This window comes from Equus caballus, chromosome 7, assembly GCF_041296265.1.
Source record: "Equus caballus isolate H_3958 breed thoroughbred chromosome 7, TB-T2T, whole genome shotgun sequence".
Lineage (NCBI taxonomy): Eukaryota > Metazoa > Chordata > Mammalia > Perissodactyla > Equidae > Equus > Equus caballus.
Window position 1 is genome coordinate 52,735,937 of NC_091690.1, and position 26,129 is coordinate 52,762,065.

At 40.2% G+C, this 26,129-nt stretch overlaps 2 protein-coding genes across 14 annotated transcripts in view; one reads left to right on the top strand and one right to left on the bottom strand.

The window, feature by feature from the left end:
* Positions 1-91: 91 nt before the first annotated feature.
* Positions 92-1,030, top strand: OR7D16 (olfactory receptor family 7 subfamily D member 16). The gene is given in 1 exon segment (NM_001391108.1): positions 92-1,030. A coding segment is annotated over 1 exon segment (939 nt).
* Positions 1,031-1,875: 845 nt separating this feature from the next.
* The window catches only part of LOC100059788 (zinc finger protein 266), a 42,241-nt gene continuing 17,987 nt past the window's right edge, over positions 1,876-26,129 (bottom strand). For 11 of the 13 annotated variants that reach the window (XM_014741848.3, XM_070274135.1, XM_070274134.1 and 8 more), the window contains one exon: positions 18,204-25,965. In XM_014741848.3, the coding sequence (XP_014597334.2) occupies positions 24,109-25,965 (1,857 nt within the window). In that variant the 3' untranslated portion in view covers positions 18,204-24,108. Of the gene's footprint in view, positions 6,711-7,223; positions 12,426-13,340; positions 13,457-13,786; positions 13,859-18,203; positions 25,966-26,129 lie in introns of those variants that run through there. The other 2 variants (XR_011441001.1, XR_011441000.1) reach the window with 2 other exon arrangements.

Genomic DNA, 26,129 nt, shown 5'->3' on the forward strand with positions numbered 1-26,129 from the left:
TGGAACTAAGAGGTGCTGACTGGCTCAGTTGTCAGTTGGCTATTCATTGAACACTGCATTTGCCTCCTTTTCCAAAAGAGACACCAGCTACATGGAATCAAGAAACCACACAGAAATATCAGAATTCCTCCTCCTGGGTCTCTCAGAGGATCCTGCACTGCAGCCCCTGCTCTTTGGAGTGTTCCTGTCCATGTACCTGGTCACCGTGCTTGGGAACCTGCTCATCATCCTGACCATCAGCTCTGACTCCCAGCTCCACACCCCCATGTACTTTTTCCTCTCCAACCTGTCCTTTGTGGACATCTGCTTCATCTCCACCACTGTTCTGAAGATGCTAGTGAACATCCAGACACAAAACAAAAACATCTCCTACAGAGGATGTCTCACTCAGATGTATTTTCTTATGGTTTTTGGTGGAATGGATAATTTCCTGCTGACTGTGATGGCCTATGACCGGTTTGTGGCCATCTGTCACCCACTGCACTACACGGTCATCATGAACCCACGCCTCTGTGGCCTCTTGATTCTGATATCTTGGGTCATTATTTTCTGTATTTCCCTGCTTCATATTCTACTGATGGTGCGGCTGACCTTCCGTATAGGCACTGAAATTCCACATTTCTTCTGTGAACTGGCTCAGGTTCTCAAATTAGCCTGCTCTGACACCTTCATCAATGACATATCTTTATATGTGGCCACGGCCCTTTTGTGTGTGTTTCCTCTGACGGGGATCCTGTTCTCCTACTCTCAAATTGTCTCATCCTTAATGAAGATGGCCTCCACTGAGGGCAGGTATAAAGCATTTTCTACTTGTGGGTCTCACCTCTCTGTGGTCTCCTTGTTCTATGGGACAAGCATGGTGGTCTACCTCAGTTCTGCTGTGACCCATGCTTCCCAGAGAAGCTCGGTCGCCTCAGTGGTGTACACCGTGGTCACCCCCATGCTGAACCCCTTCATCTACAGCCTGAGGAACAGGGATGTGAAGAGGGCCCTGGGAAGGCTCCTCAGCCAAGCAGCCTCTTGTCTATGATCATTACTGGCCTCAGAACTAAGTGGACCTTGTGGGCCCCAAAGGCAAATGTTGCAAATTGAAATCTCTTGGTTCTTTTTCTCCCCTAAAACAAGTGCTTGATTTCTTCAATTCCCGAAGCACCTATGACTTCAATTTTATTTGTATGATGTGCTAATTTCTCCCCAACAATTCTCCTCAATAATTCCTTTTGGATTTTTCTTTCTTATATGCTGCTCATTAAAGTTCCAAGTTTGGTCAGCTTTTTTTTTTGCCACAATTCTTCATATTTCTAAATTTAGATTTAAAGCGTTTATTCTGTCAAGTGCTATTGTGGTTTTCCTCCAGAATATCCTCTCAAACGTTGATGTTCTTCACCTTCATTTGGTTGTGGGCTTAGTTTTCCACAACAAATGGAGCAAAAATTATACAGTCATCTCCACTGCTTACCACATGAGGACTGTGGTTGTTTCTTCACAACTATGACTTTATTTCATCTTGAAAACATTCCTGTGAGATATTTTCCCACCTTTACCCCACTTTTCAAAAGAAGAGACTAAGAGTGAGTTGGACTGTGGCCTGGCTAGCTGACACTGGCTTTGCTATCCTACTTTTCTTAAGAACAGTGATGTGATTTTCAACTTCAAAGTAGGAACATAGATTTAAGGACTGGTTTGTTCAGGTGATTCATAGTAATACCCCAACTAGAATAACTCTGAGATATGTCTTCATTCTTTGTGACCCTACCTTCACTCCTTCTTTCTTCCCTTCCTTCATTTGACCTTTTTTTCCCCCAACACAGCAATTTTGAGATACACCATCTAAGATCCTAAAACACATAGAAATGAATACAATAGAATCAGAGCTGTTTTCTCACATGGTTTAATTTTTTTCTGGGAATCTCTGGAGTTGCCATCAGGAATCATAGTTACACACATGTAGAAAGTGTTGAGAACTGAGCTCACCTTTACAGAAGAATGATGATAGAATTGAGTGTACAGGGAAAGATGGAGAAGTAGATGCTGTGAACATTCCTCTGACATTTCCTGGGATCCTCTCACCATCTCCAATGCATGACTGCCAATGACCAGCAGCAACTGGAACCTACTTTGCCCAATACATGATGGCATAAGTGGCAGGCAATTACGCCCCATCAGATACATCCCTTGAAGGAGACATGTGGGTTGTGCCATATCCTTCACACTTTAGCTGGGATAATTTTGAGGTTTGGATTTTGTATAATTCTCCAGAATTTCCCCACAGGATGAAAACTCTGCTCATTTCCTGTGGTAGCTGACTTAATTCAAGCTTTATTGGGTGTATTTTCTTCCCTGTGTCCACTTGTCCTCTCTCCCATCCATTCACTGCTCCTTCCAATAAAGTGATTGTACATGAATCCTTGGCTCAGTGTCTGCTTCTGTGGGAACCAAAATCAACACAGGTAATAAAGACTTGATGTCTCAAGACAATATCATGAAAATACTTTGGACTTTGAGAGAAAAAAAGAAAGTAATTATTAGAGACATAGTAAGAACTGAAAAATTACTCAAAAGTTATAATTTGTTAAAGATGAAAGGATTTTTTTGATATGGCCTCAATTCATTTTGATCCCATTAAGTTTGACCCAAAGTTATTTGTTTTCTACTGTGTAAAAATTGAGGAGGGGACAAGAGAGGTACAAATGATTGCAATATAGAGGGGTGAGCATAATAAAATTGATGTGTAATGGATCCTGTGGAAAACAAAGGTTAAGGTTTTCAACTCGCCTTGAGTAATTCCAGGAAAATCTCTGTAGACATTTATCTTTTGATGATTTTCATTGAGGTTAATTTACATACATGACATTCACCCATGATGATGTAAATTCAATTGTTTTAGTTAATTTATAGAGTTATGCATTAATTTGCCCAGTTGTCCATGTTAGGGGATACAGTTAACAAGCACAGAAATGTATGTTATCAGAGGAAGCATTTGATAGATTATATAATTTTTCAATGAATTTTAGATTGTCACACAAACATTGTACATGTGCTTTTACATGACTCCTTATGCTTAAGGGCATTCACCTGCTTTTTCATGTGCTTTAGCAGAGATGGCACATTGGAAGATGAATCGGGTATAAAAACACAGCATTGAGTTTGAATGATTGCATGTGTACCACCTTGGGATACGGTTAGAATACCTAAGTCTATTCTATTTTAAAGGACAGCCTTCCTCATTAAAGACATTTGAGTATTCAATAAGGCTATTCTTCCTTGACTAAGGTCAAGGTCTTTTTGAGTAAATTTAGTCAGGGCTTCTGTATGTTATATGACATCTTCTAGCCCCAAGGAAGAAACAAATATAACTACTTGTGGTCGTATGAGTGGAATACTGAATGAGCCTATCCGGCCTTAAGGAGAGAAAGATTAGCAACAGGTGTTAGCTCAGGGTGAATCCTTCCCTGCACCCAAGAGAAGCCCAGGGTGCAGTGTGCTCCCCATCTCGGTGCTCGCCAAGGCCAGAGGTTTGTTCAACATAATCACTGAGTTCCATTAGGAGCCACTCAATCATTGCCTGGCCTTTGAGACCAGTCTCTTTCAAAACAGTCACTTCTGGAAACCTTAAAAGGAACAATTGCAAAGTGGTTATATGGTTTAAGCATGACGAAGGTATACATGAGGAGATATTAGGTTGGGAATATGGGCCTGGTCTGGAGCCTTGGGACAGCTGTCTGTAAGAGATGCTATCTTCTTCTCATCCTGGTTTCGAGATATTTCTCTTGGTCAGTCGAAGTTGGGTATCAGAAATAGGAACTGAAACCTACGCAGGCTTCAGGTGGAGAAGGCTTTTGAGATGAGAAATGTGAATCCAAGAGTCTATGCCTTTTGATTTTGCAGTGCATGAATTGGTTAAGAGTACCTGGTATGGTCCTTTCCAATGGGGCTGCAAAGAGTCTTTTATCTGGTGTCTTTTCCAATAAACGAAATCTCAGGTTGTAGTCCATGATGCTTAAGGTCTTCATCTCCTGGGAGCTTGCTGTCCAACATTTCTTTTTTACTTAAGTGTCTGAATGAGACCTTGACAATAATGTAAGGTTTCTCATTTAAGCAAAGTTGGTTCATATATTCCCCTTCATATAATTGCATAGGTCATTTGTTATTATTTCAAAAGGAGACAGCCAATCTTTCCAAAATGCTTTACATATAAGATTGAAGAGCACTAGCAGAAGAGCTTTTGGCCATAAGAGATTAAATGCTTCTGGAAGCTTTGCCAACTGAGTTTTGATTGTGCCGTTTGTTAGTTAAAATGTTGCATTATTGGCCAAACATCACAAACAGACTTAATTATTTGCCTGGTGGAATGAGTTTCCTGGTTACTGTGTAACTCAACAGGAATTCCCAAACAGGAATTATCCTTTCCAACAATAATTCATCTACTGCTAAAGCCATTGCTCTTCTGCAAGGAATGACCTCAACCCAATGTGAGAACACACAGATTACCAAGATACAATTATATCCTTGAGACGGTGGCAATTGAACAAAGTCCAACCGCCATTCCTCAAGGGGTCTCTTAGGAAGGGGAAAGTGGCTTTGTGACCCGTGAAGTGGTTTCTCAGGATTATATTTTGCACATACAGCAAAATGAGCATAAGCTTTATGAGCTACTGTGGGAGAAAGTTTCCAAAAGTATTCTTTTCTCCATAAACTCATCTTCTCAAGTGCTCAATGGGTTAACTTATGTATATGCTGGAGCAATGGCAAGTGTGTACAATAGACACTATGGATTTTTTTTTCTTTTTTATCAGGACCAAGCTACATCTGCATGGTGGTGTCAAAAATTCCCCCTTTTCTTTGCCATGTTTGTTTCTCTTCTTCTGCAGTGACTTCTCAAGCCTGTAGAAGGAAATCTTTTACTGAGTTAGGAGAGTTAGTAGGAAGCAGCAGGCATTCTCAAGGCTGGACAGCACATTCAACGTGATAATGTCCTTGCTGATCATTTAAGTAAGACTCATCTGTAAACCATATTAGATAATAAAATGCAGTCATGGTCATTTTCCTCCTACCTGTTGGAAGCAAGGTAGTAGGGTTAAGATAATGAATAATATTCACTCATTCAACATAACCTAAGAAGGTTTATCATCATTTACTTGACAATACTTCCCACGGAATTTAACATAACAAATAAACCTAATTAGTTTAGTATTCCTTCTTCTTTTGTGTTTTTTTTTTTTTTTGAGGAAGATTAGCCCTGAGCTAACATCTGCTGCCAATCCTCCTCTTTTTGCTGAGGAAGACTGGCCCTGAGCTAACATCCATGCCCATCTTCCTCTACTTTATATGTGGGATGCCTACCACAGCATGGCTTGCCAAGTGGTGCCATGTCCACACCTGGGATCCGAACCAGTGAACCCTGGGCTACTGAAGTGGAACATGCGAACTTAACCGCTGCGCCACTGGGCCAGCCCCAGTATTCTTTATTAATAGGAAGACAACAAATTCTCTGAGAAGTCCCAGAGGGCTGCTGGAAATTCTCAAAGTTATTTTTTAGATCAAAAGCAAGACTTCATGTAGGGTTTGAATTTGGGGAGAGCTTGTCAAAAATATCAGAAAGTTTAAAAACTCTTGGCCAAACAAGATCATAGGTCACTGTGAAACAATGCTTAGTTATCCAATTAAGCATGGTGAGTATTAAAGATTTTCAAGCAAATACAGAATATTAAAGAGCTGTAAGAGAAACCTTAGCTCCTGTGATTAAAGGCCTGATAAAGACAATACAGGAAATGTATTTTGATAAAACATAAAATCCTTAGTCTTCTGGCAGGCTACTTAAAGGTAATGAAGTAAACCTTTCATAATGTCTTTATCAAAAGCAGACTAAAAGTCCAAGGAAATTATTCTTTTAAATGAAAGGAAAACAAATTCTAATTCTGCACCAGCTTACATCTGATATTGAAACTCATTCGCTTAATTAAATTTAATTAATACACAAAACTCTTTCCTCAGCATTCCTCTTTCACAAAAATTTTATAACTTTCCTTTTACATTTAGAATTTGTCCCATGACTTCCCTCCTTCCTAGTACTCTAGGACAAATTTATTTTTCTTAACAAAACAAAGGGAACATCTCCCTTTCTTATACCTTCTTTACTGAAAACATACATCCTACTTTCCTTAACTTTTTACATTGGCATTCTGTGGAGTGGCAGATCAACAAGGACTGACTAGAAACATGTGTGTATTCATCAAAAGTCTCAGTGCAACACAACACAAGTTTATCAATAAACCCAAGTATTTTTGAGTTTCTCTGTAATTAGAAGCCAAAGGTATATAAGTCTATGTTTAGTAATTAATATCTAATATTTTATCTTAGGTGGAAATGACCTAGATACTCAATAAATTTTATCATTTAATTTAGCAAAACTCTTAGGTTACAAGTTACCAAAAGGTTTTCAAGTTATTTTAAGTACATATACCATAACATAACTATTGTTAAAAAGTTCACCCAACACTTTTATCTTTTCCCTATCTATTTAGTTTACTTGTTCCCAATAATTATTTAGATTTGTTAATAATTATTAATGACAATATAATTTCTGGATTGAAATGCTTATTTCAATCAAACGAACAAACATTTTCCCATTTGTATCCTATTTGGGAGACGGTTCCCCCTGCAACATCTTCCTGATGTGCTCATTCTTTCACTGAAGCCCATATCTCATTCTGTGATAAAACAAATGAACAAATTTAGATCTTAGAAAAAAACGTTATGATAAAAAGTTCAAAATGATCAGGCTCACTTATGTTATTTTTCAAATTAAATATACTAAAAAAAGGGAAATATAGACTTGAGTACTATGGTTATATCAAAAATGTAGCAATGATAAAGACAAGGGGTCTACATTTTAACACTTTTTATGACAAAATTATTATACAAAAATGAAAAGTGATCATGAATAAAAGAAAATATCAAGGATGTTAATATGAAAGTCTAGACAAGGAGCTGATATCGAAATGATAAATTTAAAAAAGAAAAAAACAAAGGACATTTTGTGATCATTGGAAAGTTTCAGGACATATAAAACAAGAGTAAGGGAAGTTGAAGATGTCCCAAAACGTCAGACACCAATGGCCTCAGCCTTCTGAGAAAAGAGTGCATCTTAAAAATTTTCTTCCTTATAGTTCCAAATATACTGAACTTCTCACTGTCTATGGTTTTATCTTACAAACACTCACCTTGGAGAACACGTCCTTCCACTGTCCTCAATTCTTCTTGTTCCAACCAAGAGAGAAGATTCGGTTTCAACGGGTGACACCATGTCCACAGAGGAAGATACACTGACGGAAGAGGCTCATGCAAGAGATGACAAACCTTCCCACAAATCAGGCACTATATATCTAATGAAGCAGTAAGTTTATTTCAAAAGGACTGAAAAGGCAAACATCCTACCTCTCCGTACCCCCCAAACTGGTTCTCTTTGACCGTTGAAATCCACACTCTGGATTACGCACAAATTTACAAAGCCCCAAGGGTTTGATTTAAACAAATAAAGAAAGTGCAACACAGAGATCTGTCTTCTGATGAGGAAACCACTAGAGTGTTGGTTCTCGAACATTATAGTGCATCACAATCATGTAGACGGCTTTGTAAAACACAGAAGATGAGACAAAAACCACAGCTCTCTGATTCACTATGTCAAAGGTGAAGTCTAAAAATGTACATTTCTAACAGAGTGACAGTGATGCTGTTGGTCCTGGGGCCACACATTTTGAGTATAACAACAGTAGATTCAAACCCATGAGTGTGGGGAGTATGTTTCTGTTCTTTCTCATTGTATTCAGATTTGAATCAGCAATTCTGGAACACAGTAAGAACATAATATATATCTGATCCATAATAGGGTATAAATAGTGATGGCAGATTTACCTGTTGTGGCCAGGTTCTTGTAGTTCTCCAGCATCACATCTCTGTATAGGTGTCTCTGAGAGAGGGCCCATAAACTCCACTCCCCCGGATGAAGTCCCCAGCCACATCATCTACCATCACCGAGGCTGACTTATGCAAGTAACACCTCCACCAATGCTCACTGGAGAATGAGGACAGGAGACGCTAAACCAATACAGGGCTCTCAGATCTCCCATTATCTCCCCCAGGGTTCAGTGGTCCTAGGTACTCTTCACCCTGTCTACACTCTTCACTGTTTATCTCCATCAGTCACAAGGCTTTAATTGCACCTCTTACACATGAACTTATCTCACTACAACCAGACCAGGAGATCTCATTTTATTTCTATCACTGAAAACTCTTGTGCGTATTGCACTGTGATAAATGCTGATGAATGAACAAATTCTTTGAGTAAAGGCACATTCATCTTCCTTACCTGCTGTGAGAGCACTTGGCAAAATAAGAAGCATGCAGCTGACACCACGAGGGTCAAGATTCATTAGGAATTACTGAACTACTGGCCTGATTTTCAGGATAATCCCTCACCAATATTTGAGGCTCAACTATGTGGGGAAACTCTACTGGGGTCTTAATTGAATGGGGCCTTATTTGGTTCAGAAGCTCTAGAGACAGGTCTATACAGAAGAAAATGTGTCTACCTGGTAGATGCAGGTATCTCATTCCTTAGGATAAGCTTTGTATTTACCTAATGACCATTTGTCAGCTAGTCAGCCACCATTCTTTCATCCTCTGTCTTTCGCTCAGGAAGGCCAAAAAGTCCCGAGTAAGAAATTTAGGAAAGAAAGAATGAATGAGGATCCAGAGCTGACTGTAATTCCCACATTAACCTCATGGAAAATCATTCCATCACCATTTGAAATTCCTGAATGTCCCTTCACACTCAGGAAAACTCACACAAATACACACTACTGCCATCAAATGCCAGAGGAGTCATCTGTCACTAGAGGAAGAAAAGGGATCATGAAGTATGCTGTCCAAGAGAAAAAGGTGATAGTCTTACTTTACACAGAAGGAAACTTCAGCCCTGAGAAATGGGACTCTTTATCTACCCCCGATGATTACGCAGCACCTTTCCCCAGTGGACGTGTAGGAGCAGCTGATTTATCACACAGCCTTCTTAGGCTGACTTCAGTTTCTCCTAAAAGCACCAGAACATTGCTGCTCAGTCCTAGACCATTGGGTACCATATTGGGCAGGGCTGACCTGAAGGGGCATCTAAAAAGGAGCATCACCTAGGACTCACCATAAAACAAATCCTGACATCCTCTGAGGCTGATGGTAACTCTCCCCGATACTCCTTTCCTTGATGTCAAGATCACTGCAGGGCACTCACCAAAGACACCTGGAGATTGTGGACTGATGGGCAACAAATACCCTTCTCAAGATTGTTAAAATATACCTAGATAACTAAGTAGGTGTTCTTGACACAATATAAATCTGAATTTTCAGGAATATACTTACTCTAAGAACAGGGCTGGGATGATTTCAAGGGCAGGTGGAGGGGAAACAAGTGCTTTGCAATGAAAACAAAAACATTGCTTATTTTTCTGCAAAATGACTTTTAACTTTGCTTTAAAAAATGCACTCTGAAATTACAAAATGATACAAATTAAGTGGAGGGTATCTGGCAAGATTTCTAACAACAAAAAATAGGAAACAAGTCAAATTTTATTCATGGATATCTCATTAAATATGATATAGCTATGAATGGGAAACTAATGGAAAAAAAGAAAGATATCTGTGAAGTGAGGTGAGTGATTTCCAGCATCTATTTTTAAGTGAAAATAGTAAGTGCAGATCATTGAGTGTTTGAGTAAGATTGTAGGCAAATAAGAACACACACAAATGTGCATTGGAACACATAGACACACATGTATTTCTTGTTTGGGAAAGTAAAAAACACACTAGAATGATGTTAGTGGAATGCAAGTGAGATGCATGGAAAACTTCTGAGTATACTTTCTCATATTGCTTTGACTTTTGAACCAAATAACTGTTTTATGTGCTCAAGAAGTGAAACAATTTCAAAATTGGAAACAAGAACAAAAAGTATAATAAGTACAAAAAGAACTACTAAGAAACATGGAACTTTGGTGACATTAGCATCGCAATCCTGCATATTTGTGTGTGTCATGTAGGATAAAGGAAATAAGAAAGAGACTACTGTTATCAGGAGCCAAGACTTAGAGAGAAACACAAATTTAAAATCTGAGACGGTTGGAGAGAAAACGAAATATTAGCTTTGCGTTGTTAATATGTATACAAACTTAGAATTTAAAAAAAGTTTTCTAGTGCTGGAAGGGCCCTGAAGCCCTTGAACTAGATTTTAGCACAGGGAACAAACTGATGTTCATTTCTAAAAAGAACCAGGCTCTTTGGGAGAAATGTCTGATTCCACACGTGGGGCAGGAATGTACAAAGTGAACCTACAACACCTTCTCAGTCAGAAAGCAATAAAGTACTTAGACGTCAATGGGGGTGTGTCTAATGGAGGGAGCTTAAAGGAGCCACCCCCAGATAAACTCGAACTATCAAAAAGAATGATAATATATTGATTGTAGTACACTGAGATAGAAGGCATGAGTATATAATAATAATCACAAGGTAGGAAAAAAGATAAAAGAGGATAAAAAACTGCTAAGAATGAATGAACCAGAAGATGACCATTTGGTAACACTCAATATAATATGTGATTCAGGAAAATATCATGAAAATCAAAAAATGTCAGGAAACAGGATATTCCCATAGGGCCAAGGTTTACCCTCCTGTTTACTAATTATTCTCCCTAAATTATGGTAAATTCAATTGCAGTTGCTGCTACTAACAAAAAGAAGCTTACATTGGGGCCAGCCCGGTGGCACAGTGGTTAAGTTTGCATGTTTTGCTTTGGCGGCCTGGGATTCACTGGTTCAGATCCCAGGTGCCAACCTACACACTGCTTGTCAAGCCGAGATGTGGCAGGCATCCCACATATAAAGTAGAGGAAGAGGGGCACAGGTGTTGGCTCAGGGCCAGTCTTCCTCAGCAAAAAGGAGGAGGATTGGCAGCAGATGTAAGGTCAGGGCTAATCTTCCTCCAAAAAAAAAAAAAAAGACTTACATCATCTCTTTTAAAAGACTCCTATATTTTGAAGTTCTGGGAAAGTGACAGGGCTCTCGGGGTCAGGTGAGATGAGGTGGAAGTGGTACCAAGCTTTTCTGTGCTAGTAAATTACGTAATTATAGGCATTCTTTCACTCATGCATTTAATGATCTCAGATCCTCCCTACGAATGCTCTTTATCTTCCCACCTGAATATATTTGAACCAAACATAAATAACTGACGCCCACAACTGGAACAAATTCATCTAGAGCTCACCCACACTGCCAGAACGCCCAGGTTGGTGAGGGACTGAGATGCTTTTCCTTATGGAGATGGTGCAACAAATGTTGCTTAGGAGGCATTTTAGAAGGTGGAGCACAGTGGATGAAAAGGCCTCATGGACACTAGCTGACTGCACAGCTCGATCCACCTTCTGCCTGGGACAGATACTCTGGGTGGCCCCCCATCCCTTGCCACTTCAGAGAGAGGCTGTGGGCCAAGCAGGGAGAACAGGCGGGGGTCGCAGAGCAAATACGGCAGTGGGAGGAGATGCCAGGTAGGCAGCTGGCAGAATACATACCACAGTGGGAGGTGAAGAGCCCAGCCCAGCAGGAAGTAGAGTGATACCTCTGGAGCTGTCTGGTGTCCACGCAGAACACAGGTACTTTCCCTTTGACCCCTCTCACCCTCCTGGTCCTGTTAGGTTCATCCAAGCTCAGGATCTCCAGACCAGACAGAGAAGGAGCAGCCAAGAGAGATGAGCCGGCTGAAGGCATGCTCTTCTATTTCTGGTGATGATTGGAGGGGCTCCAGGAACACAGGGCACGGAGGGGTGAGTGAAGCAAGGAAGAAATGGGAACCGTGACCTTCCTAAGCCAGAAGAAAATTCCAAGCATCTGCAGCAGAGGGGTGGGGACATCTCCAAGGGGCAAGGCACAGCCAGGACCAAGGGTGGGACCAGGCAGGTGTTCCTGATGTGAAAGTGTTGGGAAGGGCACCTCCTCCCAGTGAGGGAAAGGACACTTTTATTTTTCCCCTGTATGGATGAGGAAATACACACACACCGATCAAGTGTGTGCCCATGTTCACCAAGTGAATTAAAATACGGGCCACTGGAACTAAATCCTAAGTCACTTGACACTTTGCAGTGACCTCCAAAGGATGCCTCTATATAAATATCAAACTAGGGGCAAGGGAGGGGGAAAATGAAAGAAATTTAAAGTACACTGGGGCTATGATTGTTAATACTTCATTTAGACACAAAAGCTGGGACTTTTCATATCACAAAAAACCTTTAATGAAAACACAAATACTGCATCATTTCACTTCTATGAGATCCCTACATTGATCAAACGTGTAGAGACAAAAAGCAGAATGGAGGTTGCCAGGGCCTGTAAGGAGAGGAGAAGAGGGATACATTGTATATTAGAGACAGAGTTGCACTTTTGAAGTTGAAAATGTTCCTGACATCTATTGCACAACAAAGTGCATATACTTAACACTAGTGAATTGTACACTTAGAACAATTAAGATGGTATATCTTATATGGTCTTCCACAATTTAAAATAAAATCTTTTTGTCAACTTTTAAAAATATCTAGGAAATAAACACCTGTCAAGATATGAAAGGACTTTATAAGTGAATGGGGATAGAATCAGAATTACCATATGAGGCAGCAACGCCATTTCTGGTAAAATGCCCGAAAGAATTGAACGCAGGGACTTGAATACACATTTGTATACTCATGTTCATTGCAGCATTAGACACAATAGCCCAAAAGTGGAAACAACCCAGGCATCCGTTGACTTATGAATGTGATACATATGTAGAATAGAATAGAGTATTACTAAGCCTTGAAGAGGCAGGAAATTCTGGCACATGCTATAGCATGGATGAACTTTGAAGACATGATACTAAATGAAATAAGCCAGACACAAAATGACAACTACTGTAAGTTCTGCTTATCTGAGGAACCTAGAGAACTGAGATTAATGCAGGTTTCATGGGATTGAGAGGAGGGGAGATGGGGCATTAGAGTTTAATGGGTATGGTTCCAGTTGGAGAAGATGAAAAAGTTCTGGCGCTGGATGGGGTGATGGTCACACAATCATGTGAATGCACATGCCACTGAATGGTACACTTAAAACAGCTAATTTTAGGTTATTTATATTTTACAAGAAAAAAGTGAATGGGGGATTATTATTAGTTTTAATTAATGTAGCCTCTCAAAGCAGAGATCTGCAGTAAAAGAAATTCTCATCCAGTTTGGCTGACAGTGCCTCTGGGAGAGACCTTATCAGACATACCTGCTCATAAATAGAAGGACCTCAAAGTGCTTGGGGTTTATTGCTGATATTAAATTGTTATATCAGAGTGACATCAGCATCATGGTGAAGTGAGCTGTTCCCTCTCTCTCGCCCACCTATGTTAAACTAAATGGACATCCAATAACCATTGGATTCCTTACACAGCACAACAAGATGCTTAAGAGATCTGTGCATCTATACATCCAAAGGTGAGTGGCCTAGAAGCAAAAGAAATAGGGGAACGGCCCCATTTCCCTCTCCAGCAGCAGTGATCCAGGTTATGGACCCTCACACACTTACAGCAACACTGTGAGTGTAGTCACGTACAGCCTCAAGCACCTAAACACTGCCTGCTGAGTGGCAGTGGCTCAGCCAATGTGAAGGCACCATGCCTGAGAGGTGGTGCTGCCCCCATGAGTGCACACCACCCACTGAAGCATCCTCACCTTTGGGAATGTGACCCAAGAGTAGGTGATCCAGCCCATGCGAAAGTGACCTGCCAGTGACTGCAGCCTGGCCTGCAAAAAAATCAGAGTGGTTCAACTGGCACACCTAAGAGCAGACGAGGCAGGAACATAAAAAGCAGTCTCTGATGCCACTGCGGTGGCAGATTGAATCTGCAACCAGAAGCAACAGAAACCACAGCAGAGCCAGTGACACATTCCCCAGTGGTGGCAACCATGACACTAGCTCCACCACCACTGGGGGCTGTACACAAGTCCCTGGATTCCCAGCCCACTGCAAGCAACAATGAGACCCGTGAACCCAGGACACCTTGCGGTGGAGTAGTTAGCTTCACAAGAAAACTCGGAAACAGTAGTGAAGGTGGTGCATGGGACAGCAACATCTCAGCCTGCAGGCACCAACTGGAAGAACATGAGACCCAGGTGACCTGAAGGAAAGTAACCAAAGCTGTACTCATATAAGAAAAGGTGATTACCACCACAAATGTGCCAGCAGAGGAGCAATTCATCAAACACCATGATGAAATACAATAACACTTCAAAACAGAAGGAAAATGACAAATCTCCAGAAAGCAAACCTGAAGTCACAGAAGATTACAATCTAAATGACAGAGAATTCAAAATAGCTCTCATAAAACAACTCGGTGACTTACAAGAAAACTCAGACAGCTCAATGAGCTGAGGTATAAAATTAAAGAACAGAAGGAATAATTAAACAAAGACATTGAAGCCCTAAAACAAATAAACAAACAAACAGAAATTCTGAATATTAAGAACACAACAAATGAGATGAAAAATAATTTAGAAAGCATAAAGAATAGAGCAGGCCTTATTGAGGAGAGGGTTAGTAACCTCAAAGACAGAAATCTAGAACTGCTTCAGATGGAGCATGAGAGAAAACTAAGATTTTTTAAAAATGAAGAAATTATTTGAGAAATATCCATTCAATTAGGAAAAGTAACATAAAGATTATAGGTATCCCAGAGGAAGAAGGGAGAGAGAAAGGAGCAGAGAGTTTGCTCAAAGGAAAAATAGCTGAGAACTTCTCAAACCTGGGGAAGGAACTGGACATACAAGTACGTGAAGACAAGAGAAGTGCTAATTACATCAATAGAAAAAGACCTTCTCCAAGACGTATAATATTAAAACAGTCAAAACTCAATAACAAAGAGAAAGATTAACAGCAGCAAGAGAGAAGAAAATAACATACAAAGGAACTCCCATCGAGCTTTTAGTGGATTTCTCAGCACAAACCTTACAGGCTAGGAGAGAATGGAATGATATTTTCAAAATAGTGAAAGCCAAAAACTATCAGCCAAAAATACTTGATCCATTGAAATTATCCTTCAGATATGATGGAGAAATAAAAGCTTTCCCAGATAAACAGAAGCTGAGGGAGTTCATTACCACTAGACGTGTCTTACAATAAATTATGAAGTGAGGCCTCTGACCTTAAAGAAAAGGACAAAAGTTTACAAATATTTGAGGAAGGGGAGAACTAGAAAGACAAAATAGGAAAATTGCAGCTCTCCATCAGAACAGGTTAACAAACAATTATGACATGAAAGATAAAGGGAGAGAAAGCATCCAAAATAAGTATAAACACTTCAATTTAACCACCAACTCACAAAAGGATAACTTATGACAACAAAAACATGGAAGGAGAAGATGAAAGGGATGGAACCTACTTAGGCTAATGGAGATAAAAAGCTATCAGAAAATGGAGTATCTCACCCACGAGATTTTTTTTTTTTTAAAGATTTTATTTTTTTTTTCCTTTTTCTCCCCAAAGCCCCCCAGTACATAGTTGTGTATTCTTCGTTGTGGGTTCTTCTAGTTGTGGCATGTGGGACGCTGCCTCAGCGTGGTCTGATGAGCAGTGCCATGTCCGCGCCCAGGATTCGAACTGACGAAACACTGGGCCGCCTGCAGCAGAGTGCGCGAACTTAACCACTCGGCCACGGGGCCAGCCCCCCACCCATGAGATCTTTTATACAAACCTCATGGTAAGCACAAAACACCAGAGCACAGTCACAAATTGTAAGTAAAAAGCAAACTGAGAAAACCATCAAACTGAAATAGCAGTCAGAAATACAAGGGAAAAGAAACGATGGAAATATACAACAACAAGAAACACAGAAATAAAACGACAGTAGTAAGCCCTCATATATTAATAATCACTAAATGTAAATGGATTGAATTCACCAAGTAAAAGACACTGAGTGGCTGGAAGGATGAAAAAACAAGACCCAACATCATTCTGCCTCCAGGAAACACATCTCAGCTCTAAAGACAAACACAGGCTCAGAGTGAAGGGATGGAAGGTGACACTGCAACACAATGGCAAGGAAAAGAAGGCAGGTGTAGTCATACTCACATCAGACAAAGCAGACTTCAACATAAAAAAGATAATGAGAAATAAAGATGGGAGTTACATAATGATGAAAGGGACATTCCAGTAAGAAGTTATAACACTGATTAATATATATGCACCTAATACAGGAGCACCAAGGTATATAAAGCCACTATTAACAGAACTAAATGAAGAAACTGATACCAACACAATAATAGCATGGGACCTCAACACTGTACTTATGTCAATGGATAGATCATCCAGACAGAAAGTCAACAAGGAAACTGGCCTTAAATGAAACTCTAGAACAGATAGGCTTAAGACGCATATAGAGAACATTCCATCCAAAAACAGCAGAATACACATTCTTCTGAAGTGCATATGGAACATTCTTAACAATAGACTGTATATTGGGAAATAAGGTAAGCCTCAATAATTTACAAAGATTTTAATCATATCAAGCATCTTTCTAACCACAATGCTATGAAACTAGAAATAACTACAAGAAAAAAAACTAGGAAAGTCACAAATATGTGGAGATTAAACAACGTGCTACTGAACAACCACTGGATCAATGAAGAAATCAAAGGAGAAAGAAAAAAATACCTGGAGACAAATGAAAATGAAAACACAACATACCAATTCTTGTAAGATTCAGGAAAAGCAGTACAAAGAGGGAAATCATACCAAAACAAGCCTATCTCAATAAACAAGAAAAATCTCAAATAAATGAACTATAACTAAAAGAACTAGAAAAAGAAGAACAAACAAATTCCAAAGTCAATAAAACAGGGAAATAATAAAAATCATAGCTGAAATATAGACTAAAAAAACAATAGAGGGGCTGGCCTGGTGGCATAGTGGTTAAGCTTGCATGTTCTGCTTTGATGGCCCAGGGTTCACCAGTTTGGATCCTGGGTGCTGACCTACACCCTGCTCGTCAAGCCATGCTGTGGCAGGTGTCCCACATACAAAGTAGAGGAAGATGGGCATGGATGTTAGCTCAGGGCCAGTCTTCCTCAGCAAGGAGAAGAGGGTTGGCAGCACATGTTAGCTCAAGGCTAATCTTCCTCAGGAAAAAAAAAAAAAAAAAAAAAAGAAAGGATCAATGAAATTAAGAGCTGGCTCTCTAAGAAGATAAACAAAATTGACAAGCCATTAGCCAAACTTGCTAAGAAAAAAAGACTCAAACAAAATTAGAAAAGAAAGGAGAAATTACAAGGGAAAATACAGATGTATAAAAGATTTTAAGAGAATGCTATGAAAAGCAGTATGGCAACAAATTGGATAACCTAGCAGAAATGGATAAATTCTTAGAAGCATACAACCCACCAAAACTGAATTAAGAAGAAACAGAGAATGTGAATGAATGTATCACAAGTAAAGAGATTGAAACAGTAATCAAAATCCTCCACCAAAACAAAAGTCCAGGACTAGATGGCTTTTGTGGTGAATTCTATGAAACGTTCACTGAAGATTTAATACCTGTGCTTCTCAAACTATTCCAAAACTTGGAAGACAATAGGATGCCTCCTTATCTCATTCTGTGAGGCCAACATTACCCTGAAAACAAAACCAGCCAAGAACACTACAAAAAAGGAAATTACAGGCCAATATCGCTGATGAACATACATGCAAAAATCTTCAACAAAATATTAGCAAAATGAATACAGCAATAGACTAAGAGGATCATACACCATGAGCAAGTGGGATTTACTCTGGGGATGCAGGGATGGTTCAACACCCAAAAATCAATCAATGTGATACAGCACATTAACAAAATGAGGAATAAAAATCACATGATCACCTCAATAGATGCATAGAAAACATCTGACAACATCTATTTATAATAAAAACTCTCAATAAAATGGGTATGGGAGGAAATCACCTCCACACGTTAAAGGCCATATATGAGAAACCCGCAGCCAGCATCATACTTAATAGTGAAAATCTGAAAGCCATTCCTCTGAGAACAGGAAGAAGACAAGGGTGCCCACTGTCACCACTCATCTTCAACATAGCACTGGAAGTTTTTGCCAGAACAAACAGGCAAGAAACAATAAAAGTCACCGAAATTGGAAAGGAAGTAAAACTCTCACCATTTGTGGATAACATGATTCTATTTATAGAAGCCCCTAAAGGATCCAAGAGAAAACTATTAGAAATAATCAACTACAGCAAAGTTGCAGGATACAAGATCAACATATAAAAATCAGCTGCATTTTTATATACTAACAACAAACTACCAGAAAGAAAAGAGTACAATCCTATTTAAAAATGCAACAAGAGGCTGGCCTGGTGGCAGAGCGGTTAAGTTTGCAGGCTGTTTCAGCAGCCCAGGGTCCGCCGGTTCTGATCCTGGTCATGGACCTACCCACAACTTACCAAGCCATGCTGTGGCAGTAGTCCAACATACAAAGTAGAGGAAGATGGGCACAGATGTTAGATCAGGGCCAATCTTCCTCAGCAAAAACAAAGGGGGAGTGGCAGTAGATCTTACCTCAGGGCTAATCCTCCTCAAAAAAAAAAAAAAACCAGAAGATGAAATCAATAATTCAAAGAGACTTATGCACCCCTATATTCACTGCAGCATTATTCACAATAGCCAAGACTTGGAAAAAACCCAAGTGTCCAGCCATGGATGAATAAATATTTGATATATATATAATAAAATACTCCTCAGCCATCAAAAAGCCACAAAATAGTGTCATTTCTCACAACACGGATGGACTCTGAGAATATCGTGCCAAGCAAAATAAGCCAGAGAAAGACAAACACTGGGGCGGGCCCCACAGGTGAGTGGTTAAGCTCACGCACTCTGCTCTGGTGGCCTGGGGTTCGCGAGTTTGGATCCTGGGTGCAGACCTAGCACTGCTCATCAGGCCACACTGAGGCAGCATCCCACACAGCAGAGCCAGAAGGACCTACAACTAGAATATACAACCATGTACTCGGGTCTTCAGGAAGAAGAAGAAAAAAACACATTGGCAACAGATGTCAGCTCAGGTGCTAATCTTTGAAAAAAAAAAGACAAACACCATATGCTTTAACTCACGTGTGGAAGACAAACACACAGATAGGGAGAACAGAACAGCCGTTACCAGATGGGAAGAGGGTGGGGGAAGGCAAAAGGGTCAGAGCGGCACAAATGTATGGTGATGGCTAGCAACTAGACTATTGGTGGTAAACACAATGCAGTCTATACAGAAACTGATATGTAATAAAGTACACCCGAAATTTACACAATGCTATAAAACTTCTGTCAGTAATATAATTTTTAAAAAATTTGTCCAAATTGGATCTTCAAATTCTCTAAGGTTTGAGACTTTTCAAAAGTAGAATGTGGAAAAAAGTACACTTAGTCTAAACACCCTGTGACTGGTAAACTGAATTATTCCAGAACGAGTATAATAAAGCCTCCACCCTCTTCTCCTGGAGGCCACTGTGCTGAAGCTCTGTGCAGATGCCTAGGACGTTTGAAAAGACAGGTGAGTCTTCTCGATTGTCTTTAGTAGAAAGACTTGTCTACATACGATTACATTTATATACAGAAACATGCACATCATAGACATGTAAGAAGGTACCTTTCTACCTGAATGTAATGTGTCAAAAATAAATGAAGGACCCAAAAAGACACCACCAAATTCCCACATAAAATATTCTTTTGCATATAAAAGTAAACAGAGGCCCTCTTGAACCAACATTTAGCCAGTGCCCCCCAGAATAGGTCAGACTTGCCAAACCATGAGGATGGGAGGACGTGGGGGCTGAGTCAATGTCACTCCAACAATGGAAATTCTTTTCTGGAGACAAGTCACAAAGGTTACTTAGAAGGCTTTCAAAGAGGGAACTCAGTGGATGAAAAGCCCCTGGGCATGTGCCCTCAGCATTTTACAGCTCAAATCTTTGTGGGGAATGAACGCCTGAACAGGCTGTTGGACCTGGCTGTGCTGGAAAGCCCCAGGGCCCCAGCAGAAGCCAGCAGCACACACCAGGACTGTGTAAACAGGTCCCTCAGTGGTCTGGACCAAACGTGCCCTTTGACTTTCACTTCAACCCCGATATCATCCCGTTTCTTCAGACTTCACCAAAGCCGGGCTGGGCTGGACCACCACCTATGTGGAAGTCTCCAGGATATCGGGAACAGGCGTGAGAAAATCTCCAAAGAACAAGTGACCACACTTTCGCTTCCTGCCTGTGGATGGCAGAGCTCTGAGGCTCAGTCTGTCCATCAAAATAGACCACCTCAGACTGAGAAATTCTAGTTAACAACTGTGTGGGTAGATATGGGCTGAGGTTGGCTCAGTGCCGGGCTGGAGGCACAAACAGCCCCGACAATGTTGAGTCTAGACCCAGAGCTCTAGGCAGGGCTACGGGTCGAGGGCAGGGCCCTCACACGGGGTGGGGGTTGAACCTGGGAATGTTCATCAAATGTTCATCGCCTTCCTAGCGCCCTTACAAAGGATCTCCCATGATATGCCAGCCAATCCATGAAATAGTCTATTTCCTCCATTCAGCCTTATCCTTAGGTCTTTATTGCCCATTTTTATTTTATGCGTATTGGACACCACATTAAAATCTGTTCATTCCTTTGTGTTTTTAACGTAACAACGTTTTCTCTAAGTCTTTCAGCTTTTCTGTTTTTCAAATAACTGCTCTCATTTTTCTGATTTTACTGTATAGCCCAAGGCCTCCATACTAGGTAGTGAAATCGCACCCATACCAGAAATCCTTCACTTAGGACGGGTTCTAAAGTTTCTCTCATAACCATGTTTGCCATGGATTTCAGTGGGTGGCCCAAATGGAGTTAATACAGATCTTTTTAAATCCTGATTTAATAAAACACTTTATCAAGAATTGCTTAAGGATGTTATCATATGTAATTTATGCATCTATTGAATTGCTATGTTTTGCTATGTTAACGTTCAATCTGTTGCTGTACAAAATGTTAAATGTCTAGGTAACCAAAGGAATCTGTTTTTTAAAAATAATTTCTGGATTTCATCTCTTGCTTGAAAACATCTCTTGAAACTATTACATGCAAACTTCTTAATTTAATTCTAAAACTTACTACTTCTAAAGACATTTGAATCTCTAATCCTCATTGAGTGTATTTCAGCCCAGGGTGTGGGGTAGTGGATCCAACTTTATTTCCTCCAAAAAGAAAATTGTTGCAGTAGTACTTAGTGATAAAATATCCTTGACTTAACGACTTGAAATTCCACATTAAACACTGTATTCCTACATGTACCTGTATTAGTATTGAGACTGTCCTGCATAGTAATATATTTGCCTATGCCCATATCATACCTTTTGATTATAATAGTTTTATATGAAGTTTTAATATTTAGTGGTAAAAACAATATGGAAGCTAACATTTGCTGCATCTTACCATGCTAGATGCCTCATAGACAACAGGTGTGTTATGCTCATAACCTCCAAATGGTGTAGGCACTATCACAAATTTCCCTTTTGTTTCTTGAAACAGCTTTATTGATATAATTCACATAGCATACAATTCATCCATTTGTATAACTCAACACTGTTTAGTAAATGTAGAGGCTTTCAGAATGCACAGAAGTTTTAGAATATTTTCATCACTTCCACTGCAGGCGTTGGCAGTGAAAATCCCCATTTGCCTTCTCACTTTACAGGCGAACACAAATCTCCTGTCTCAATAGATTCAGATTTTCTAGACACTTCATATACATGGAATCATACAATTTTTAATCAATAGCTTTTTTCCACTTAGAATATTTTTAAAGACTCACTGTGTTGTAGCATATATGGCTCACATCATCTTGGCCTTTGGAGTGTGTTCACATGAATATGCCCATTTCTCAGCCACTGTCCAACAAAAGCTGGGACCAAATCTGCTCCATTTCTCTTGCACAGCCCTTATTGAGGACGCTGCCACTATAACAGTGCAGGCAGCAGGATAAGGCTAATCTGCAGGAGTGACCTCAAACACTACCCACAAGCTCTTAGACTGTGGCAACAGTGACAAATTCTGATAGGACCAAAAGGTCTTCTTACAATCAGGATCTCATCTGAGGTCAGTCCACGACCTTACACTACATACAAAAGGTTAAAAATAATCAGCTGATCTTTGGTGTTGTTGCCAATAATTAAAAGGACAACAGAGGGATTGAATGACAAAATACCTACCCCAGGTGAACCACAACATGACATACTCCTCCAAACACACAAACATGTAACACAAACATAACACACAATTCTTGTTCGGGACTCATTAAGCTTGATTTAGGTTCTCATACAGTGCTTCAAGTCACAAGAAGGTGTCATCAAGCACCTGCATGCCTGATGGCCATACCTGACACAGCCAAGGTTGCTTGAGCATCCAAACCATGTGAACGTGTATCACTGAAGGTGAAATGATATTGTGCTGCTCTGTCTACAACCAGAGTTCACACTGAGGCGATGCCCTCCCAAAAAGGGCCTGCAGCACAGCAGGTTATCCAGACCACGTATATTCACATGAGTTTTTCTATTTCCACAGCCCATGGATCAAATGACAAACATAGAAGCAGGTCCTATCACCAGTAACAGTTGCTTGAGGCAGTCAAATGAGATCATTATTTTGCCATGCTGTGGTGGGGTATGCTGTGAAAGAGAACATTCCTGATTCTCACCATCATCCTGTACAGCTTGAGGTTAAAAGTCCTCCCCAGGTAGTAGGGTTGCTGTTCACGCATAAAGATCATGAGATCAGGGTATCCCACATTTTAAGTGTTACCTCAGTTCTCTGCCAACTACACCATGCTTGAAACTGACTTTCTATCTGAAAGGATCTCATGTGAGAGGGAAAAGATAATTTTATAAAATTTAGAGATGTCTTTTTACCACCAAATACAGTGGCCAGCATGACTCCCCCTAAATGAGTTCAGTGAGCACTCCACACAGTCAAGCAGTCACTGCCTTCACAATGTAAGACCATGTCAATCCAACAAGAGAGATGAGGTAGTTAGAAGAGGATTAGATGTGAATTGAGTAGACCAACTTTTGACCAGGGTGCATCTTGGAATGTGGGGGAACTAGACTGGCCTATCAGCAGAAAGAAAGAGACATCATGCACAAGAATGGTTAGGGCTAATCACAAAGGCTTAAAATAGATCTAGAGAACCACCCAGGATGCTATGCATCTCAGAAGACCCTAAGATTCACACACTCAGGGTAGCACTTCCCATATTCCCTGTACTCACTTCCTGTTGACTGTGGATCACCACGTTTACTAAAGATGAGAAATGATACAATGGAAAATAACGACTCTACTACATTTCTTACATTCGTAAAGCTTTTCTCCAAAGTGAAATCACAAGTGAACACCGTCAGAACAATTTTCCCACCTATCAGTTGGATTTGTCTCCACTGTGAGATCTCTCACATGTAAGAAATACATATTTCACTGAGGAAATAGGGAACGGCTTTCCATGTTTCTTAATACTATGGCTTCACTGTTAGTCCTCACATGCTGGGCTGTGAGGAGAATCTCATGGCTTTCCTTCATTTCTTAATTGGAAAGCATCTCTGCAGTGCGGTCCTTTCATATCTTTGGAGTGAATAAGGACTCCTGAGGGTTTTACCACATTCCTTACGCTAATACAGTTTCTCTCCAGGGGATTTCCTTCAAAACACCAGAACTAACTGGGAAACTGAAGGATTTCCAACATTCCTTACATTTCTAAGGTTTCTCTCCAGTGTGAGTACACTTCTGAATCATCAAGTACCAAGAACTGGTAAATATTTTCCTACACACATGACACTCTAAAGGGCTTATGTCTAGTATGGGTCTAAAATGTTTATCAAGATCTGAGGAACTATCAAAGGCTTTCCTATATATGTCATATTTAAAGGGCTTCTCTACACTGTGAGCTTTTATGTGGTCAATACAGCCTGACGATTTAGTGAAGGCTTTCCCAAATTCCTTATGTTAATAGGGTTTTTCTCCAGTATGAGTTTGCTTGTGAATGCTGTGGTGACAACATTGAAAGCCCTTTCCACATTCCTTACTTTTACAGGGTTTCTCTCCAGTGTGAGCACGCTTGTGAATGATTACATATGAAGCCCTAGCAAATTTTTTCCCACAGACATTACAACCAAAACGCTTTTCTCCAGTATGAACTCTCAAATGTTCACCAAGATTTGAGGACATAGCAAAGGCTTTCCCACATTTGTCACATTTAAAAGGCTTCTCTCCAGTGTGAGTTCTTCTATGGACAGTAAGGGATTCATATCGAGTGAAGGCTTTCCCACATTTTTCACATTTAAACGGCTTCTCTCCAGTGTGAGTTCTTCCATGGCGAATAAGGCATGCATATCGAGCGAAGGCTTTCCCACATTCCTTACATTCATAGGGTTTCTCTCCAGTGTGAGTTCTCATGTGAATGTTAAGATGCACAGGACGTGTAAAGCCTTTGCCACATTTGTTACATTCATAGGGTTTCTGTCTGGTGTGAGTTTGCTTGTGACTGTCAAGGTCTATAGAAGAACTGAACTCTTCCCCACATTCCTTACATTTATAGGGATTCCCTCCAGTGTGAGTACGCTTGTGAATGATTAAGTATGAAGATCTGGTAAATCTTTTTTCACATATATTACACTCAAAACACTTCTCACCAGTGTGAGTTCTAAAATGTTTACTATGACTTGAGGAAGAAGCAAAGGCTTTCCCACATTTGCCACATTTAAAAGGCTTCTCTCCAGCGTGAGTTCTTCTATGGTCAATAAGGCACGCATATCGAGCGAAGGCTTTTCCACATTTCTTACATTCATAAGGTTTCTCTCCAGAGTGAGTTCTTCCATGGCGAATAAGGCATGCATATCGAGCGAAGGCTTTCCCACATTCCTTACATTCATAGGGTTTCTCTCCAGTGTGAGTTCTCATGTGAATGTTAAGATGCACGGGACGTGTAAAGCCTTTGCCACATTTGTTACATTCATAGGGTTTCTCTCTGGTGTGCGTTTGCTTGTGACTGTCAAGGTCTACAGAACTGAAATCTCCCCCATATTCCTTACCTTTATAGGGATTCCCTCCAGTGTGAGTACGCTTGTGAATGATTAAGTATGAAGATCTGGTAAATCTTTTTTCACATATATTACACTCAAAATGCTTCTCACCAGTGTGAGTTCTAAAATGTTTACTACGATTTGAGGAAGAGGAAAAGGCTTTCCCACATTTGCCACATTTAAAAGGCTTCTCTCCAGTGTGATTTTTTCTATGGACAGTAAGGGACTCATATTGAGCGAAGGCCTTCCCACATTCCTTACACTTAAAGGGTTTTATTCCAGTATGAATATGAATGTGAGAGTTCAGGTATGAGAAACTTTTAAAGGATTTTCCACATTCATTACATTCATAATGACTATTACCAGTGTGAGTTTGTATATGTACACCAACACTTGTGGAGTGAATAAAAGATCTCCCATATTCCTTCCTTTCATGGAGTTTTTCTCCATTGTGAGTTCTCATTTGGGCCCAAAGGTAAGAGTGATCAGCAAAGGCTTTTCCACCATCACTGCATTCGAAGTCTTCCCCTTGCATGCTAGCTTTCCAGTGCACAATACCTAAAGTCGGGCTGATGGCTTTTCCCAACTGATTCAACATGAAAAGCTTCTCTCCAGTAGAGGTTTTCTTCTGCAGAGTAAGGAAGCTTTTCCCATACTGATCATCATCATGAGGGTTCCCTCCATCGTGAGCTCTCCTGTGTGTCTTAAGGCATGAACACTCACTGAAGTCTTCCCCATACTGCTCACAATCATAGAGTTCCCACCCACTGGGGATTCTTTCCTGTTGATGAACAGAAGAATAATTCAAAGATTTGTCCAACTCGTTAATTTATCCTACCCATCTCAAAACAGAAACATCATGATGCTGATTTCTATCACTTCCATTAAATTCATACACTTCCTACCATGATTTCTTTCAAGTCTAATGAGGGAATCCTTCTACCA